At 49.6% G+C, this 20,625-nt stretch overlaps 1 protein-coding gene across 2 annotated transcripts in view; it reads left to right on the forward strand.

Moving 5' to 3' along the window:
• Positions 1-20,625, forward strand: part of SUMF2 (sulfatase modifying factor 2) — a 257,671-nt gene that overhangs the window by 149,402 nt on the left and 87,644 nt on the right. For both annotated transcript variants that reach the window (XM_085649834.1, XM_085649835.1), the window contains 2 exons: positions 8,960-9,044; positions 17,837-17,993. In XM_085649834.1, the coding sequence (XP_085505960.1) occupies positions 8,960-9,044; positions 17,837-17,993 (242 nt within the window). The remainder of the gene's footprint in view (positions 1-8,959; positions 9,045-17,836; positions 17,994-20,625) is intronic.

Here is a 20,625-nt window from a genome sequence, read left to right on the forward strand (position 1 = left end):
AGAACCGAAGGCAGGAGGAGCCTGCCTTGGCACCCGCGCCCCGTGTGACGGATAGGCCACCGGAGTTTGTGGACCAGGAGTCCGCGGGGGGGGGGATGTTACCGAACTGGAGAACCTACCCATCCCGGCCGAGTGGCATGTGGAGGGAGGGATGGGTAGGGAGGAATTCTGCAAGGGCCAGAGGGAGTGTCCTACCCTTGAGGGACTGAGGCGACCGGCCGAAGCCCAGGCAGCAGGGAACGTTGAGGGGAACTACAATATTTACTGGGAGGATGGCCTCCTCTACAGTGAACCCAAGGCACCCACGGGATCGTCACGGGCCTTGGTTGTCCCTCAACGTTACCGAGCCTTCCTTCTGGAATTGGCTCATGAGATCCCCTTGGCAGGACACCTGGGGCAAGACAAGACCTTTGCCCGGCTTGTCCCACACTTTTATTGGCCTCAAATGAAAGTGTCGTCCGACACCTACTGCCGGACGTGTGTGTCTTGTCAAGCCAGTGGGAAAACAGGGGTGAAGCTGAAAGCTCCCCTGGAACCACTTCCTGTCGTTAGCACCCCCTTTGAAAGGGTGGGCATCGACATTGTGGGTCCGTTCGATCCGCCTACTACAGCTGGTCACAGGTTTATCCTGGTTCTGGTGGATCATGCCACACGGTACCCAGAGGCCATACCTCTGAGGACCATTACGGCACCTGTTGTGGCTAGGGCCCTGATGGGAATCTTTACCCGAGTGGGTTTTCCCAAGGAAGTTGTGTCCGACAGGGGGACCAACTTCATGTCCGCATACATGCGGGCGATGTGGAAGGAGTGTGGAGTGACCTACCGGTTCACCACTCCTTACCACCCCCAGACCAATGGTCTGGTGGAGAGGTTCAATAAAACCTTGAAAGGCATGATCAGAAGTCTGCCTGAAATCCTGCGGAGGAAATGGGACGTCCTCCTACCCTGTCTATTGTTTTCTTACAGGGAAGTGCCACAGAAGGGAGTGGGCTTCAGCCCCTTCGAGCTTTTGTATGGGCACCCTGTGCGTGGACCTCTCGGCCTGGTGAGAGACGGATGGGAAAGAACTCCCAGAAAGCTTCCCCAGGACGTGGTGAGCTACATGCTGGCCTTCCGGAGCCAAATGGCTAAGTTGTGGAAGCAAGCTTCTGACAACTTGGAAGCCAGCCAAGCAGTGATGAAGGCGTGGTACGACCACAATGCTCACCCAGTGGAGTTGGAGCCTGGCCAGAAGGTGTGGGTGATCGAACCAGGAGAGCTTAGCGCCCTCCAGGATCGCTGGTCAGGACCCTTTGAGGTGTTGGAGAAGAAGGGTAAGGCTACCTACTTGGTGGACCTGAAGACCCCTCATCAGCCCCTACGGGTGCTGCATGCCAACCGCCTCAAACCCCACCATGAGAGGCCCGAAGTCATATTGCTGATGGTGACTGACGGAGCAGAGGACGTGGAAAGCGAGCCTCTCCCCGACTTATTTGCGTCTCAAGAGAAGGATGGGTTGGTGGAGGGAGTGATTCTCTCCCCGTCCCTAACTCCTGAACAGCAGGAGGACTGCCGCCAGGTCCTGGGGCAGTACTCTTCGTTGTTCTCCCTTGTTCCGGGTAGGACTCACCTGTGCGTCCATGACGTGGACACAGGAGACAGCCCACCTGTGAAGTCAAAGATCTACCGGATGACAGACAAGGTGAAGGCCAGCATTCACAGTGAAGTCACTAAGATGCTGGAGCTAGGAGTGATTGAACCTTCCAGCAGCCCCTGGTCCAGTCCGGTGGTATTAGTACCAAAAGCTGCACCACCGGGGGCCCAACCGGAACTGAGGTTCTGTGTGGACTACCGGGGACTGAACTCAGTAACCAAGACTGATGCTCATCCGATTCCAAGGGCGGATGAATTGATTGACCGGCTGGGAGCTGCCCAATATCTGAGTACCTTTGACCTTACTTCCAGGTACTGGCAGATCTCTCTGACTGATGGAGCTAAGGAAAGGTCAGCCTTCTCCACGCCCAAGGGCCACTACCAGTTCTGCGTGATGCCCTTTGGGCTCAAGAACGCCCCTGCCACGTTTCAGCGTCTGGTGAACCAGATCCTCACTGGAATGGAGAGTTTCTCTGCTGCTTATCTGGACGACATTGCCGTCTTCAGTAACAGCTGGGAGGATCACTTGCGGCACCTGCAAACTGTTCTCCAGGCCCTGAAGCAAGCTGGTTTAACGATCAAGGCCAGTAAATGCCAGATCGGGCAAGGGTCGGTAGTGTACCTTGGACACTTGGTGGGTAGGGGAGCGGTGCAACCCCTCCAGGCGAAAATAGAGGCTATCATGGCCTGGGAACCCCCCAAGACTCAGACTGAGGTCCGAGCTTTTCTGGGCCTCACCGGATATTACCGCCGCTTCGTGAAGGGGTACGGAACCATTGTGGCCCCTCTCACGGAGCTTACGTCCAAGAAACAACCTCGACGGGTAGTCTGGACGGAGGCTTGTCAGCAGGCCTTTGTGAAACTGAAGCAAGCCATGTGCGAGGCCCCGGTCTTAAGGGCCCCAGACTTTTCCAAGGAGTTCATTGTCCAGACAGATGCATCGGAACATGGCATTGGGGCAGTGTTATCGCAACTCAATGAAGAGGGTCTGGATCAACCCGTGGTCTTCCTATCCCGGAGACTACTTCCCAGGGAACAGAAGTGGAGTGCAATAGAGCGTGAAGCCTTTGCCGTGGTATGGGCTCTGAAGAAGTTGCGGCCATACCTGTTTGGCTCGCACTTCCTAGTTCAGACCGACCACAGACCCCTTCGGTGGCTGATGCAGATGAAGGGGGAGAATCCCAAGTTGCTAAGGTGGTCTATCTCCCTACAGGGAATGGACTTTCAGGTGGAACATCGGCCTGGAGTGGACCACGCCAATGCAGACCGTCTCTCAAGGTATTTCCGCCTTAGTGATGAGAACTCCCAAGGGGTTGGGTAGCTCTCCCCACTTTCAGCTGGGGGGGACGCGTGTTAGACCTATCAGCCCTTTGGGTGGTCCCTCCTCATCATTATTTATTTTGTCCCACTTTTGCCTCAAACCCTGGTATAATTTTTCCTTTTTGGGAACCACCAGACTTTTTAGTGTTGATGCAGGGTCAGGGAGCCATTTTCCCTACCCCTGGAACTTCTGTCTGAGGGCCTGAGACACAAAATGGTGGCCACCCATTGTCACCTGTGACATCACCAGAACCTCCTGGAACATTCTAGAACCCTGTGACAGTGGGAGGCAGTTTAGAATGTTGGGAGGCCATCTCAGAGTGGCAGTTGGCAACTGACTGGAGAAGAGAGAGGACAGAGATAGGAGGTCGGAGTAAGGCAGCAGAGGTGGAAACCAGTGCTTGGAGTGGGGTCCAGAAACCCACCCTTGATGCTAGTCTCTACTGACCAAGCCCAACCTAAAGCCCTGTGTGGGACCAAGACCAGAAGAACCATCTTAAGGAACTGAACATTTGGAACAGGCCTTAAAGAAGAACAGCAAGTTCCTGACCTGTTCAGCAGTGTCCTCCTGGAGTCCTGACGTCGAGAAGCCTGGAGACCTGGGGCCGGAGGTAGAGAAGCGGCGCTGACAGAAAGCAGACGTCGTACCCGGAGCCGCCAGAGGTCGAGTGAGGGCGCCGACGGAGGTCGTGGAGCGGCACCGGAGGTCGAGTAAGAAGTCACCCGAGGTCGAGTGAGGGCGCCGACGGAAGTCGTGGAGAGGCGCCGGAGGTCGAGTCGGGAATCACCCGAGGTCGAGTGAGGGAGCTGACAGAGGTCGTGGAGAGGTGCCGGAGGTCGAGTCGGGAGTCACCTGAGGTCGAGGTGAGGCGTCGACGGGGGAGTGAAGTCCGCCCACCGGAGTCGCCGGAACGGAGGTGAAGCGCGCCGGAGGTCGGGAGTGGAGATCGCACTCCGGAGACACCCAGAAGCGGGGAGACCGAGTCCCTGCGACGCCGGAAGGCGACATCGAGACAAGGCCGTCCAGCGACATCGAGACAAGGCCGTCCAGCGACATCGAGCCGAGGCCGCCCAGCGACATCGAGCCGAGGCCGCCCAGCGACATCGAGCCGAGGCCGCCCAGCGACATCGAGCCGAGGCCGCCCAGCGACATCGATCCGGAGCCGCCTCACGGCATCGACACGGTGCCGAGCGGAGCCGATCATCTTGAAAAGGACAGTAAGTGGTAGAGGGGGCGTCTGAGGCCCCGCGGAGCCCTAAAAGACCATTCTAGGGGCTAAAGGGGTGTTAGAACCAGCCTGGGAGTGCCAGGGGTGAACTGAGACTGGTACAGTGACCTCCATAAAGGGTTGTGTGGTTTGGAGGGCCAGATCTTTAGGTTACTCTTGTTCTGCCTCCGCTTAGGCCCCAGCCTTGATCAATCTAGGTGGGACACCCCCATGCCATCCAAGTGTCCTTAAGTTGTGTATGGGCAAAGTAAGACCAAGTGACCTCATGAAAATGATTTGAACTGCAACTGTCATTGATTGTTTTACCTTATTTATTGAGGTGCTTTATTTATTGTCATCCACTAATTTATTCCTGCACTATATTTATTGTCTGACTGTATTTATTTGCCATCTGTATTTATTGCACATCTATTTATTCTTTGCGTAATGATGACCTGAACCTATTTATTGAAATTCCAATGTAGTATTATTTATTTGTCCTGCTCTTTTGAAGGAAAATCCTAGTGTATTGTATTTCTGTTAGGAAACCTGCAACTAAGAGAAAATAAGATAAAGACATATATATTTTCAACTTGACTTGCATTATTTTTACGGTGTAGTGTCGTTTTTGGAACGGATGAACGCATGGTTATTGTGAGGGTGTGACGTACGCTTAACACGGTGCCTGACCCCCAACCGCTCGAGCCAAGCTACCATTGTGCTGGGAACCTGGTGACTGCTAACCCGGTTGCCCGGTTTCCAACATGGCCCGATTGTTATACTCAGATATTTAAAGTGCTGTCTGTGCATCCTACATTTATACCTGTGCTAAAGGGAAAAAAATAATCTAAAATGAAACCATCATTGGAGATTCGCCCGGTAAATGCATCATACACAATGGCTTTTTGGAACTGCAGACAATACTCTTAACACTAGTTAACATATTGCAGGAATTGTACGCGCCTGCTGACCTGGAGTTCTGTCTGACATTGCTTGATCATACTTCAATGGATACTTCTAATGCTTCAGAGAAGGAATGTAGAGATGCCATTCAAGCTGCAGCGGAAACAATCACTGCATGGAGCCTAGAAAAAGATCTTGATGTCCTGAGATGCGTGTACAGGAGATGGGCTCACCAGGATGGTCAAGAAGCCACTTCTCACACTAGGGATAGAGAAAACACAAGATCTTTGTTGAAGACTGCACACGCTATTGAAGCTATTTAAGCTCAGGTGCGCCCACCTGCTTGAGCTGATGTATATGTTCTCTAGTTGCTTGTTCTATACCAATTGCTCATGTGCAACTGACCTTATAGTGTGTCCTCCTCAGTGACACAATGCCAGATAGTCTAATTCCTTTATGGGTATTTATACCAATTCCTTTATGGGTATTTATACTACAAAATGGGTATCATCACTCTAGTTAAACATACCACAGTAATATTGTTTCCCCTGTGAGCCTGCTTAGTAGCCTTTTTCAGCTATTATGAACATCTCTAGGGAATAGGTTTGGTGTGTTACATGAGAGGCCTTCCCGATTTGCCCCACTCCCTTGGGACCCTCTTGACTCATCCTATGCTCCTCTGATGCTGTGTGACACCTCTATACTCTGAGCAGCAGTCTCACCGACTGACTATAATGTCACTTTCTTGGTCTACTGAACTGTGTGTTGCTTGTATGACCAGCACTGTTCTTCTATTAGCTTCCCCATATGGGTGGCTCATCCCATTCCCTATTCTCTGACACTGATGCGTACTCCAGCTTGTGTTTTAACCAGATGCCCTATGCCCAAAACTAAATGTTGTCCTGTCTCAGTATCCGGAATGGTGGCCCGAAGTTAGCCCCTGAAAAAAACGAGGGCAGTGTACAGACATATCCATGAATAGTTCGCTAGTTTAAACCGAAGTTGTAGGTCTCCTTAGACAGATCACTTAAACAATGTTACACCACGCCCCAGCAACAAGTACATATAATTGTGGCTAGATTGGTGTTGGTTGCGACCTGTTGCTTTCCATGCAGGTGGACAAATGTACTCTGAACCCTTCTTACCCAAACTTCAGACTCTGTTGACAGATTCAGCCTTTGCCATAGGATCTATGAGATGCACTTCGCTCGGCTTTCCTGACTTTAAAGGACCGCACTACACCCTAAACCACCCACTTCTACTCTTTGGAGATGGCCTGCTGTAAACACCTCCTTGCACTGTTTTCTTATTGATCATGAATGCTGTAGTTTATAAGAACCAACCAAGACATTCTATTATTGTGCTCAATTTTAAAGTTTTTTTTTTTCTTTTAGTGTTTTATATAGCGCGAACTAGACCTGAGACATCTGATATCAGAGCGCAGCACATGAGAACCAGTTTTGTTACAGATGGTCACATTCAATATTTTTTTGTTAGGCACGGGGAGATTAAGTGATTTTCGCAGAATCCGAGGATATGGAGTGTTGCCGAGACTCTAATCCAGTTCCCCAGCTTCGAGGTCAACCGCTCTGATTGTAAGGCTACATCCTCTCCCCATGGATGGGTTAATAGCCTGTCTCATTACATGAATCATGATCAAATACTTTCATACCTCTACACTAAATCTCCGCATTCCACATTTAACTAGTAATTTCACCTCTCTCCAGGAGTCCGATGAGAGACTAGTGAGGGAGTTTTAGAAGTAGCTTTATCACATCTCTTACACCTGGCACAGCAAAATCTTTCTCCTCTGAAGGATACTAGAAATGGTGTATCTTTATTGAAAAAAGTCCCTAGTGGTGCAAGTGTTAGACTTTGGCATACTTCAGGCCGCTATATAGTTACCAATATCTTAATTCCCATGAGGAGTGGGGTCAAGTCTGATTTGCATATGGCTGGATCCAAACTTGGGTGGCATGATGGGCAAAAAAACAATGGCTTGGGTTGCAACCCGAGGGTTTGTCAGCGGCTGAGATTAATTCAAGCATTCCATCCATCACCTTGTTGATTTGCATTTGCCGCCCTAAGTGCACCAGGTATGACCAGACGTGGGTCTCGGGCTCATGTGCTACTGTAAACAAGGCTATGCCTGGCTGAAGAGCCCCAACTAAGGTGAAACCGGTCCGGTTGCCTGTTTTCCTGTGCATGGAGGACCTGTCCTGGCAGTTCGGGCTGGGCTGTGCCCAGGAGTAGCGGGGTCAAGACTGATTTCCATAAAGCTGGGTCTGAACTGAGGGGGTAATACTGGGCAAAAAACGATGGATTGGGATGCAGCCTGAGCGATTGCCAGTGGCTGAGATTAATTCAAGCATTCCATCCGTCACCTTGTTGTTTTTGCAATATCCAAATGCACGCCACACCCTCGTAATAGTGTTCTAACCTTTTGACCCCAATTAAACTATTCGAGGAAAAGGTTATAAAGAACAGAGGTCCCTAAGTGCTAAACAAACGAAATCATACTCTGGGTATACAATTAATGCTCAGGAAGAGTAGTACTCAATCAGTAATTTATTCAAACGGAAGATAAAAACAAGTTTGAGGGGTTACAACCCCCATTTTCGGTGGGTATGGCAACAGGGATATTTTAACACGGGCAACACATTTGTGACAAAAGAGATTACATAATATATCGGTGTCACACTTAATATTCCAGCATCACTACTGCAACCAAGGAACCAATTAAATTTAGTCATGGGGGTCAGAGTGTTTTAGTCGATGACGTTTCGATCCACTATCAATATGGGATCACCATCAGGACAATTAATAGTTTGCTTGAACCCATATTACATATAGATCAAAGTTAAAAATCTCAATGTTACCTGGCAAGAGTTGATACTGTAAGGGGACATGTTAAGCGTTCACCTACCAGGGAAGAGATCTGATAATAAACATTTTGCTTTCAGAGCCCAGAATAGGAACCTGTCTCAAGGGACACTGAGTGCAGACAAGTGTGTGTTGCTTGACTTCTTTCATCTCCAAATTATCTCTCATAATTAAGGAAATTTGCGCAGTTGTCTCAGTCCCTGGGAATTGTTAGCCTTGCAAATACTGGGTTATATACGAATATAGAGCTCATTGAGGAGGGATGTCTCTGGTCAGATATAAAATGTGTGCTTTGTTTGACCACCCTACTGAAGAGCTTCTACAATGCGTACATGTAGACTACTTGGAGGATGAATGGCCCTTTTCCAATAACAAAGGACAGAGGAAAGCCCAAATGAAATGGAGGTATTTTGTAGTAGTATTGATACCCTGCTCACCAATGTTTGTCTGGTCCCAGCCTTTCCTGACCATAGCTGGAGATGTGGTTGCCCTAAATGTGACATTGTCCAAATTTTTTGTCTGGCACTTGATTGTATCACTATGGGGAACATATACAGAATATAACTACAAGCATTTGCTACGGAATAGGTCTTGCATTTATGAGAGTTTCAGCTATTGGCATTGTAAATGACTGTCTTTTATTTATGTGCTGTTTTTAAAATGGATAAATAAAAGGCATTGTCATTTACAATGTCAATAGAGGGGGGAGGTGAGAGCGGATTCACAGTGATAACAGACGCCAATGCAGCTATGAGCGTTGCTGGAGTAAGGACATAGTAATTGGTGTATTGATATCTGCCTGTGCTGTGATGTGTAGTATGCTGTGAAAACCAATAAAATCTGTTTAAAAAAAATAGATACTTCATCCAGGAGTTCCCTGAAACTCAGGTCCATTGGCACTGGAGCAGAGTTCACTGAAAATGAATGGCTTGTTAAAAGCTCTAGCTTTTATGCCCTGTTGAAAGATGCTGAATATCGTGTTATCCTAAAACTATTATTTTTTTGTAATGCAGGGAAAGTTCCCACAGCTGGATACAGTCGAAGATGGCTATCATGGAATTTCTCCTGTGACCGCCTTCCCTTCTCAGAACCACTACGGTACATAATATTGTCTCATGTTTTAATCTTTTCTTTTGCATTGTCCTTACATAGTCATGCTTCTTAACACATAGTTAAGGCAGTGTGCTAGCATTCCAGGCGCTGGTGCCAGATCTTTGTGTTGGCAGTACACAGTAGAGCCAGATCTCATTTTTGTCACGTGTGTTAGCCCTGATCTAGAGTTTAGTGGACAGGTTACTCCTGGTGAAGGAGAATCCATACTCCTTATTGCAAGTGCATTATTATATCCTATGGCACTTGTAATAAGGCGGACAGAGTAACCTTTCATCAAAACTAGATCAGGACCTTAGTCGAATTGTTTCAGTGAGCCTGTTGAAGAGAGCAAGTACCAAATTGTATTGAATTGGTAAATTTGAAATCCATGCTTGGCAATAATACGCCCTACCAATATGGAGCAATTTGACAACCCTACATCCGGGCCTCGCAGCTATGGAAATTTTCGCCTATCAAAATGAGGAAAAATGTCATGTTTTGGGCTGTTCTGTATCGGAGCACGAATTGGTCAGTGATTGATGTGATAGTTTTGCATTATCCTGTGCTCTTTAATACTTAATTTTAAGGCCATACTAAAACAGTGTTAAAAAATTAGCATGGTGCGATAGGACAGTGTAAAACTAACTGCGTTTAATGGGGAAACCTATTTTTCACAATTCTCAAAGTTGTCAGCGTTCTCAAAACTCCACACGTAGGTATGAATAAAAATCACATATAGATGTTGGTGCCAAAATCACAATTTGCTGATTGGTTCATTAGAAGTGCATTGCTGCTTTACTAGTCTTGCAGCTTAAAAACTTCAGCTGATGCCCTATAACTAAAAGGTTTTGAACACAATAAACGTATAATTGTCGCACAATATTTATTTTAGATATTTGCAGTCCATCAAACATATGCACGCAATAGCTACATAAGCAGTAAACTTTTGACCAATTTGCTTAAAATATTATAGACTTATTTAGTTTAGAGCCACCGCCACCAATCCTGTTACTTGCTCATCCTCCAACTGTATTACTTCACAAACTCCTTGCGTGGCCATTCTACATTCCTCTTCCTCTGTTCCAAATGCACACAAAGTTGTGGCGCTTAACACAGGCTTTGGATGTTAGAGCCCGTCTGTGCCCAGGTGAGTCCGTCTGCACCTAGATTGTGCCAAGCACCGGGAACCCTGGTTCTCCTACCCCGCGCAGCCACACTGTCGCAGACCTCCGAGCCCTGGATCCCAGACACATTGACAACAACTGCTGCCGCACATCTCCATGCACCACATGAGGACCGTTCTTTTGTCTACACTGCCACCTAACCTGCAACACCGAAGCAATCCGCAACATTAGAGACACCGCAAACACGCCTGCGCCCACCTCGCCTACCAAAACCGCCATGGCCTGTTGCTTAACAAACGCCCTTGCGAGGCAGGGGCCACTGAACTCCGGGGGCCTCCTCCAGCACTGGCAGGCCCCTGGCCAGAGAGCTTTAGACTGGGTCCAGAGCCTGGCCCTCCTCACCCCCTCCCTCAAGTTCCGTTATGGCACTGGCCACGGCACAACTCCAGTGCATTCTACTCCATGCATGATCACTCGGCAAACGCGTCAATGAGGTCTAAGACATGATCTCATCCCAGACATCTTCCTCACAGGGACCTGGCTGAACCGTGTCTCCGTGTCAGACATTGCCATTTCCACCCCAAAGGCTACAAGATAACACACAAGGACCGAACCAACAAACACGGAGGTGGAATTGCCATCATCTAGAAGGACACCATCTGCTGCACAATCTCCTCAGACGACTCTACCCCAATAATGGGGCATCTCAACTTCCAACTCCACACAGAAGGGAAAAAGCACCATCTGAGGTACCCTTGCCTACAGACCATCAGGGCTACACCCCAGCTTTTGCAACGCCATCCCTGACCTCATCGCTCGGTCGCCATCGACTCCGAGCAGTATATCTTCCTAGGGTGAACTTAAATTCCACCCGACGACCCCAGCTACATCAACAAAACAGACCTCCTGGAAAGCATGAGCAACATCGGCCTTAAGCAACTTGTCACTGGACCCTCCCACATCTCAGGACACACCCTAAACCCCATTTTTATGTCAAGCGACAGTCAAGTAAAACCATGTCTCACAGCTCACCTGGCCCAACAACTACAATGCCCACTTCACCATCTCGGAACCCATCATCGCTGGTACCATGCCCCACAGCTCCACGTGCAGAAAATGAAAAAAGATATCAGAAGACCAGTGGATCATTTCTCTCAACTCCCACTTCCCAGACACAGCATTCAACCCAGACCATGCTGCAAACAACTTCTCCTAGTGGATCACTGAAGCAGCCAACACAATCGAACCTGCCAAGCCAGCCAAATCCAAAGGATCTGCCAGAAGGGTCAGCTGGTTCACCACAGAGCTGAAATCCTTTAAATGCAACTGGCGGCAACTAGAAAAGGAAGTGGTGCTCCTGCAAAGAGACAGGAGACCATACCACCTTCAAGATGCACTCAACCAGTACCACTGCTTCCTGAAAGAAACAAGCAAGAACGCCCTAGTAGACTGCACAGATGACAGCTCAAACTACAGCAAGGACCACTTCGCCATAGTGTAGGAGTTCTTAAACCCCGCAGACGCAGAGAACTACATCCCCCCCCTCCCAAGAACTGTGTAACACCCTGGCAGACTTATTCCATGACATCTCAGTCATCTATGAAAACATCCAAGCACAACCCCCTGCTGACTATGGCATTCGCCTGCTCACACCCACTGACACAAACCCCAAATACCTGCTCACCTATTGGGACTCTCTCACAACTCAATCTCCATCATGAGTTCTGTGCACTCTGGAGCACCAACGACCTCTGTCCCCACCACATCTTCAACCTTGGGAGCAAGATGATTGGCGCTGAGCTCAAGGAAGTCCTAAACACTTCCATCACCTTGGCCTCCTTCCCAGAATGCTGGAAACATGCTTAAGTGAAAGTCTTCCTGAAGAAACCATCTGCCAACCCACTAGAACTGAAAACTACTACCCATTTACATGTTTCCCTTTCCAGTGCATTTTCTTGAGAAGGCAATCAACTCACCGAGCACCTGGAACACAATTTCCTGGACCTCTCAATTTGGAATCAAAGCCAACCACAGCACCGAGACAGCCCTGATCGCACCCACTGACAAAATCAGCGCTGTCCTGGACCACGGAAACACAGCAGCCCTTGTCCTCCTGGACCAGTCTGCCGCCTTCAACATCATCTCCCATCAAATCTTGATCAACAGACTACACTATTTCGTAATCCAGGAAGACACCCTCAAATGGATTGCCTTGTACCACACTGGAAGAACCCAGAAAGTTTGTCTCCCACCGCTCACCTCGGAACCCAAGAAGATAGTCTGCGGTGGCCCCCCAGGATCGTCCCTCAGTCCAACCCTCTTCAACACGTACATTACCCACCTCGATGAGACACCATCCGATCGTACGGACTCAGCATCATCTCCTACGCCTACTACACCCAGCTTACCTTCTCTCTGTCAGAAGACCCCTCCACCGCCAAAGCCATCTTCCACAGGTGTATGATGAACGTTGCCGACTGAATAAAGGACAACTGTCTCGAGCTCAACACGGACAAGATGGAAGTCCTCTAATTGATTTTGAACGGACAGTGGCTTGAAAGGAATTCATTCAGCTGGCCTTCATGTATTTAACTTTGGCCTTTGACCGTGTAAACCGTGGCAAACAGTGGAGGGTTATCCTGAATATGGGGGTTGACCGAGACATAGTTTATATTTTGAGGGATCTCCACACCCATACCATGGCATCGGGTAGATATACTTCTGATTCCCATTGTACAGGTAGCTTTAAAACCGGGCATAGGGTCAGGCAGGAATGTATCTTGGCGCCTTTTCTGTTCACCTTATATATAAACTAACTAACACGGGTTCTCATTGATGTAAGTACAGATTGTCCACAAGTAGAAGGTCGGCCCCTGCAAGTCTGGCTTGATGGGGACGATGCCCTACTTATGGCTAAAACTACTAGGTGTTTTCAGGCCCTCATAAATGATTTTGTGGGCTTTATGGAAGTTAGACCTTAGTATTAACATTAAAAAGTCCCATGTAATGATAATCGACCCTACAAACACAAAAACTCAAGATTTTAAGGTAGGTACAGAGACTCTTAAGAGGGTTAACGCCTTCCCATACTTGGGTGTCATGTTCGATGCCGTTCTTTGCTGGAGCACTTTGCTAACTGGGAAGGTATCTGATTTTACTTGGACAGCTTGGAGGTTTGCCTCCAGACTTGGTAGGAAGCTGATTAGCGCCCTGTTACGTGTTTAACGTTCTAAAGGTTTCTCTAAAATATCATACAGGAGTGACATCTGGCTTTATATAAAGCTTGATTCAATCAATCAATAAATCATAGGCATTTATATAGTGCACTACTCACCCGGAGGGTCTCAAGGCGCTGGGGGGGTGGGGGGGGAATGCTACTGCTCGAACAGCCAGGTCTTGAGTTTCCTCCTGAAGGCGAGATGGTCCTGGGTTGTCCGGAGGTGGATGGGGAGGGAGTTCCATGTCTTGGCTGCCAGGTAGGAGAAGGATCTTCCTCCGGCGGTGGCTCTGCGGATGCGTGGAACGGCGGCGAGGGCGAGGCTGGCGGAGCGGAGCTGGCGGATGGGTTTGTGGAAGCTCAGGCGGTTGTTGAGGAACTCGGGGCCCAGGTCGTGGAGTGCCTTGTGGGTGAGGAGTCTGAACGTGATCCTCTTGCTGACGGGGAGCCAGTGAAGGTCTCTCAGGTGTCCGGAGATGTGGCTATGTCGGGGGATGTCCAGGACGAGTCGTGCAGAGGCGTTCTGGATCCGTTGGAGTTTCTTCTGGAGTTTGGCGGTGGTGCCGGCGTAAAGGGCGTTCCCGTAGTCCAGCCGGCTGGTGATGAGGGCCTGGGTGACCGTCTTCCTGGTTTCGGAGGGGATCCACCGGAAGATCTTGCGAAGCATGCGCAGGGTGTTGAAGCATGAAGACGAGACGGCGTTGACTTGTCTGGTCATCGAGAGGGAGGAGTCCAGGATGAAGCCTAGGTTGCGTGCGTGGTCCGTTGGCTTGGGGGTGGCTCCAAGGGCAGGGGGTCACCAGGAGCCGTCCCAGGCGGTGGGTGCTGATCCTAGGATGAGGACCTCCATCTTGTCTGAGGTTCAGTTTCAGGCGGCTGTCCTTCATCCATTCGGCGACGTCTTTCATCCCTTCGTGTAGGCTGGCTCTGGCGGCGGCCGGGTCGTTGGTGAGGGAGAGGATCAGCTGGGTGTCTTGAGGTTATGTTGGCGTGCGATGGCTGCGAGGGGGCTCATGTAGACGTTGAAGAGGGTGGGGCTGAGCGATGACCCCTGTGGAACGCCGCAGATGACTTCGGTGGCCGCTGACCGGAATGGGGGGAGGCGGACTCTCTGGGTTCTTCCGGCGAGGAATGAGATGATCCACTCCAGGGCCTTCTCCTGGATTCCGGTGTTGTTCAGTCGTTGTACCAGGGTGCGGTGGCAGACCGTGTCAAACGCTGCGGAGAGGTCTAGGAGGATGAGGGCCGCTGTTTCCCCGTTGTCCAGTAGGGATCTGATGTCGTCTGTGGCTGCGATGAGGGCGGTCTCGGTGCTGTGGTTGGCTCGGAAGCCGGACTGCGAATGGTCGAGGGATCCGTTGGTCTCGAGGAAGGCGGCTAGATGACTTTGGCAGGAAACGGGAGTAGCGAGATGGGGCGGAAGTTCTTGAGGTCGGAGGGGTCCGCTGTTGGTTTCTTCAGCAGGGCGCTGATCTCGGCGTGTTGCCAGCACTCCGGGAAGGTGGCGGTGTTGAAGGAGGCGTTGATGATGTCGCGGAGGTGGGGCGCGATGATGTGGTCGGCCGTGTTGAAGATGTGGTGTGGGCAGGGGTCCGTAGGGGATGGGATCCGGAGTGGATGGTGTTCATTGTGCGTGTTGTGTCTTCGGTGCTGACCGGGGTCCAGGTGCGGAGGGTGGCGGTGGGGAGTATCTGTTCGGTGGTGGGATTTGTGGTAGGTGGGCCAAAGCTGTTGTGTATGTTGGCGATCTTGTCGTGGAAGAAGGCTGCGAGGGAGTCGCAGAGGTCTTGCGAGGGAGTGATGTCGTTGTTTCCGGCGTCGGGGTTGGAGAGCTCTTTGACGATGCTGAAGAGCTCTTTACTGTTGTGGGGGGTGTTGTCCAATCGTTCCTTGAAGGCTGTCTTCTTCGTGGCGCGGATCAGTTGGTGATGTTTGCGGGTGGCGTGTTTGAGGGTAGTCATGTGGTCTGGCTGGTGCGCCAGGTGTTCTCCAGGGAGCGGCAGTTCTTCTTGGAGGTGATGAGCTCGTCGGTGAACCAGGGGGCTTTCTTGCTGCCACGTCTGCTGGGGGGTTTCTTCAGTGGTGCGAGGGTGTCTGCACAGTTGGTGATCCACTGTGTGAGGTTGTTGGCGGCTTCATTGGGGTCCGTTGAGCTGGTCTTCTCTTCCAGCAAGTACGTCGCCTTCAGCCACTCCAACCCTCTCCAGTGGTGTTCTTGTGGATGATGGCGATGCCTCCTCCTGTCTGGTTGACGCGGTCATTCCTGATCATTTTGTAGCCGTCCGGATGGCGATGGCGACGTCGGGCGCTGAGGAGGCGTTCATCCAGGTTTCCGTCAGGAAGGCGATGTCAGGTGCTGTTGAGTCGAGGAGGTTCCAGAGTTCGACGGCATGCCTGTGGACGGAGCGGGTGTTGAGCAGGATGCACATCAGGAGTTTGTTGCTGGGACTGGGTTTCGCAGGTGCGGTGCTGGTTCGGAGGCCGGTGAAGCGGCAGGTCAGGCAGGTGAAGGGTCCGTGGGTGCGCCTCGCGGTGGCTCGGTAGCAGGCGGTGGTTCGGCCGGCGTTGAGTACGTGGAGGGATGTCGCGTCGTAGATGAGACGGGTGCGCTGGCACCTGCGAGGGCGAGGACCAGGGGGTGTGGCGCTGGGCGCGGTCCAGGCGCGGACAGGCGCAGACGGGCTGTGTGGTGGGAGCGGGGCGGCGATTGGGCAGCAAGGGGGACGTGTCCGCAGGGGGCAGCGGCGGGAAGCGAGTGGCGGCGATCGGGAGGAGGAGGGCGGCTCAGCGGTGGCTGGGTCGTCCAAGGAGGCAGGAGGTGGTGAGAGCAGCAAGGGATGGGAGCGACCTCGCCTGGGGACAGGCTCAATGGTCGTGATCAGCACACTCCCGCGGTCCCCTTAAGTAAGGAGCCGGGAGGGAGGGTCAGCTGGGTGGCGGGAGCGGGGCGACGAATGGGCAGCAAGGGGGGTGTGTCCGCAGGGGGCAGCGGCGGGAAGCGAGTGGCAGCGATCGGGAGGAGGAGGGCGGCTCAGCGGTGGCTGGGTCGTCCAAGGAGGCAGGAGGCAGGAGGTGGTGAGAGCAGCAAGGGATGGGAGCGACCTCGCCTGGGGACAGGCTCAATGGTCGCGATCAGCACACTCCCGCCGTCCCCTTAAGTAAGGAGCCTGGAGGGAGGGTCAGCTGGGTGGCGGGAGCGGGGCGGCGAATGGGGCAGCAAGGGGGGGCGTGACCGCAGGGGGCAGCGGCGGGAAGCGAGTGGCGGCGATCGGGAGGAGGAGGGCGGCTCAGCGGTGGCTGGGTTGTCCAAGGAGGCAGGAGGTGGTGAGAGCAGCAAGGGATGGGAGCAACCTCGCCTGGGGACAGGCCCAATGGACAGGCTGATTCCCTTCAGGTGGTTGAAAATACATTTTTGAGACACTTACTTTGTGTCCCCCAGAGTACCCCCTCCTACATCATTCACGAAGAACTAGGTGCACATTATCTTACTGATATACCTTTCCACCCCCTTCTATGTTGGGTTGACATTTGGACTAAGGTTGCACATTTAAATAGAGTGGTTTTGAGGATTGTTCATCCCTTGATTTTGCGCTACGAATGCCTCAGTTTAAGTATAGCAAGGCTTTGTTTCAGAACTTTGGAAGGGGGGTGCCTCTTTACATGTCTGGGTAAGATTGTAAAGGCTGACCTTGGTTGGATTAGTGAAAACCTTTTAAGACCAAGGTTTCTGGAGAGGGACTCTGTGCCCCTTCAGAAGGTGCCGAGGCGAGGTTATCTGTTGTTGAAATCTACATTATCCATAGGACCTTTTCTCACAGTTCATCTTTTAGCATGCTTGTTTCCTGTGGATCAGATTTAGATTAAACCTGTTGTTCCGGTTACTAGCATCTCCCAGAGGATGACAAGAGGTACCCTCTATAGTACCCTGCAGTTGCGACCAGATATCTCCGCAGGACACTATTCATTTTACCTTGTAAATTCTTTGAGATTCTGAGAAGGGTCTATCTAGTCTCCCTCTCAAAGGCGCATCATTTTAAGCATGCGCGACCTGCTTTCTTGTTTTTACAAATGCTTTCTGTTGTTATTGTTTTTTATGTTGCTAGTTTCTTAAAAGCTGCTCTGAGATCAAAGAACTCAATGAGGGACTGACTGTAGTCTTGCACAACTGTATGACATATTGATTACTTTTGTATTTCAAATGATATCAACAGTTTGCTTGGTTTTACCATTGTGTGTATTTGCTGTCTGTTATGTTCATCTTCAATAAAGGTGTGTTCTGTGTAAATGTCCATCACATTTCGATATACGACAACCTGAAACATGATCAACCTTTTCACAATAGACGACCGCTCCTATCTGTAATGATGCTGCATAGAATACTAACAGACACACCTTTGCATATGTTTTTCTGATGACATTCGAGTTGGCATATTCTAAAGTGAAATTGTATATCACAGGTCTCTTTGACATGCTGGGCAATGCCTGGGAGTGGACTGCCTCACCATACGTATCCCCGGTACGTGACCGAAAGCAAAATATGTACGTACTCCGGGGAGCATCTTGGATTGACACAGTGGATGGATCTGCCAATCATAAGGCGCGAGTAACAACGAGGTGAGTGACTGGCAAAGTTACAATGTTAACTGATCGGCGCACACCCCTACATTTCTCTACGAGATTTATTTAGTGACGGCGAGAGTACTGGATAAAAATGTATCTAATCTGCGACTATTTCCTAGAAATGTCATTTACATTTAACATTTATATAGGCAGAAACAACCAGATCCTTCAAGAAAAGGCACTTTTGTCCAGGTTTGTTTTTTTAAATTAGTGATGCAGGGATAATATATTTGTCACCTTTTTATTTAAGGTGTCACCTAGAGACAGTGGTAGCTGTTGGCTATCCTTTTATATCCAACAAACAATACATAAATAAATAACAGTAAGATTGTAAAGAGGGGCTTTGGGTCAGCCACTTTTAGCCATTGCTTAGTTTAAATATCATTCACATTTTAAGTCAGCCTACTTTAGCGCACATCCCCGACATGTTCTTAGCAAGTCCACAATGTCTTTTGCAACCAGACAGCTCGTGCCGTTTGTAGGCTCGACCTAACCATGATTGCCTCTCTTCACATGCCCCCTCTCCTGCTCTTTTGCCAAGCATTGTGAATTCTTCTTGGCAAAGTTAACATTGGTAGCTGATAATTACATCATCTGACCCTTAGAGACAAAACAGCACTTTTCTCGGAAATGCGTCATGCTACAGAGCACATGCAGTGCTTATTCCGCTGCTGCTGTCGGTACAGCTGCTGCATTGCAGACCCACTAGCTGCACTAAGCTCCACTAAACCTAGCATTGCTCTCCCTAGCCTTTGAAGGATGCAAAGACATAGCAAGCTTATAACACCATGCATGAAATCTTGTAATCTCTTGTGTAAAATGTCACAAGTTTATTGATTACATGGGTTGGGTTAGCTTAGGATGTTAGCATGAAGTTCACGGAACATGTGACACCCACCCTGAGCAAGCAAGAGCTGGCATCACACCAATAACTCTGAAATTCCTTATAGCTCATTAACTCAGAGTGGGCACCCTTGTGGGCACCCTTTTAACCACCGCCACCGCCACCACCCCAACCTTGCATGCATCGTCAAAGCACAGCAATAAGTTATGCAACATTCCTTAAGAATTTAGCAGAAGAAACAAATATACTTTATATATTCATTTCACAATGAAACCGATAGCGGTTGAAATTAAATGTATAGGCATTTGAGGAAGGTGAACAGAATGAATGATGCTCTTGCCAAGATATATTTTTCCTTGCAGTGAATTATGTTGTGTCAATGGTACGTCATAATTTATGCCGTGGATGTGTGTCCAACCTGTGGACAAATTGTTGTTCCTTATCCAGCAGTTGTTTTTGATCGTAGTTGAGCATCCTGTCACTAGTAATTTGTCTATAACTACTCATTTTAAATCTTGGTCCAAATGGCAAAACATTATGGATGTAACTGAATTGACATTTTTGCTAGGATAATCCAACCAATGTATTTATTGTATTGTAAAAATGCCAGTCAAAGTGGGCTTACCCTTCCTGTGTTTTTCTTCTCTTTCTCTCTCCTGCACCAATATAATGACCTCACAATCTAATGAGGGTGGGTGATATATGGTGAAAGGATTCTCACAGATGGTTTTCCACCAAGAGGGCTTATCCTTTGGCCCAATCACATACTGTTTGAGAATTTGCCAGTTTGTGCTCATAATTGAGACGTTGTATGAGGTCAAGTATCATTATGTATTATTAGGACACCATTGAGATACAATTTTGTTCCCAAACTTTTTTTCAATTTTCTTTATTTCCCTTACATACCTACTGGGGTATTGGCCCTACTGTCTTTAAAACAACACCAGAACCGGGATTCTCAATCCCTTGGTAAAGTTATGTACAAACAGCAAGTCACAGTGGTTACAAAACTTGCTGTTTGCACTGCAGTATGACGCGGACAGGGGGCATTGCGTCTAGATACCTTTGACATGTCATGCGACACCTCTGAGAGCACACCTCTGGGCGGTCTGACATGATACATGCTAGCATTTGAAAGGAACCGACCTGCTCCTCTGGCCACTGTTGCTGGAGGACGGAGGCTTGTAGGTTGCTATATGACTTGTTTTTTTTACGGAGTTTTATATAGCGTGAACTTGACCTGAAGGTATCGTGTATCAGAGCGCTTTACATAGCACCATTGGGTTACATGAGGACACATTCATTTTTGTTAGGCATGGAGAGATTAAGTGATTTGCCCAGAATCACAGGATGTTCAGCGTCATTGCCGAGACTCAAACTCGGTTCCCCAGGTTCGAGGTCGACCACCCTAGCCCTTAGGCCAATTCCTCTCCCCAACATTTACCCTTGACGAAGTAAGTCGATGGGAAATGCAGGCCGCTATTCATATTTAAATGCATATTTTCCTGAAGGTGCTAACTTTGAATGGACGATCATTTTCAGTCTCCACATTGTGAGAAAGTGGCTCTGTATATACTGTTCCCTAATAGGTACAGGGTGTACAGAGTCCACAGTCCCCCAGAGGCTGATAGAGGTCAAAGTCAGGTATGACCTTACTCTCAAAAGTGGTAGCTTGGTCGAGCAGTAAGGCAGTACCAGAGGACAGTGTAAAGCATTTATTGTACACACTCAGTCAGCAAATGGTTTCACACACTCAATAACTGAACTCTAGGCCAATGGTTT

The sequence above is a fragment of the Triturus cristatus genome, chromosome 3_2 (genome assembly GCF_964204655.1).
Source record: "Triturus cristatus chromosome 3_2, aTriCri1.1, whole genome shotgun sequence".
In the NCBI taxonomy this organism is placed as follows: Eukaryota; Metazoa; Chordata; class Amphibia; order Caudata; family Salamandridae; genus Triturus; species Triturus cristatus.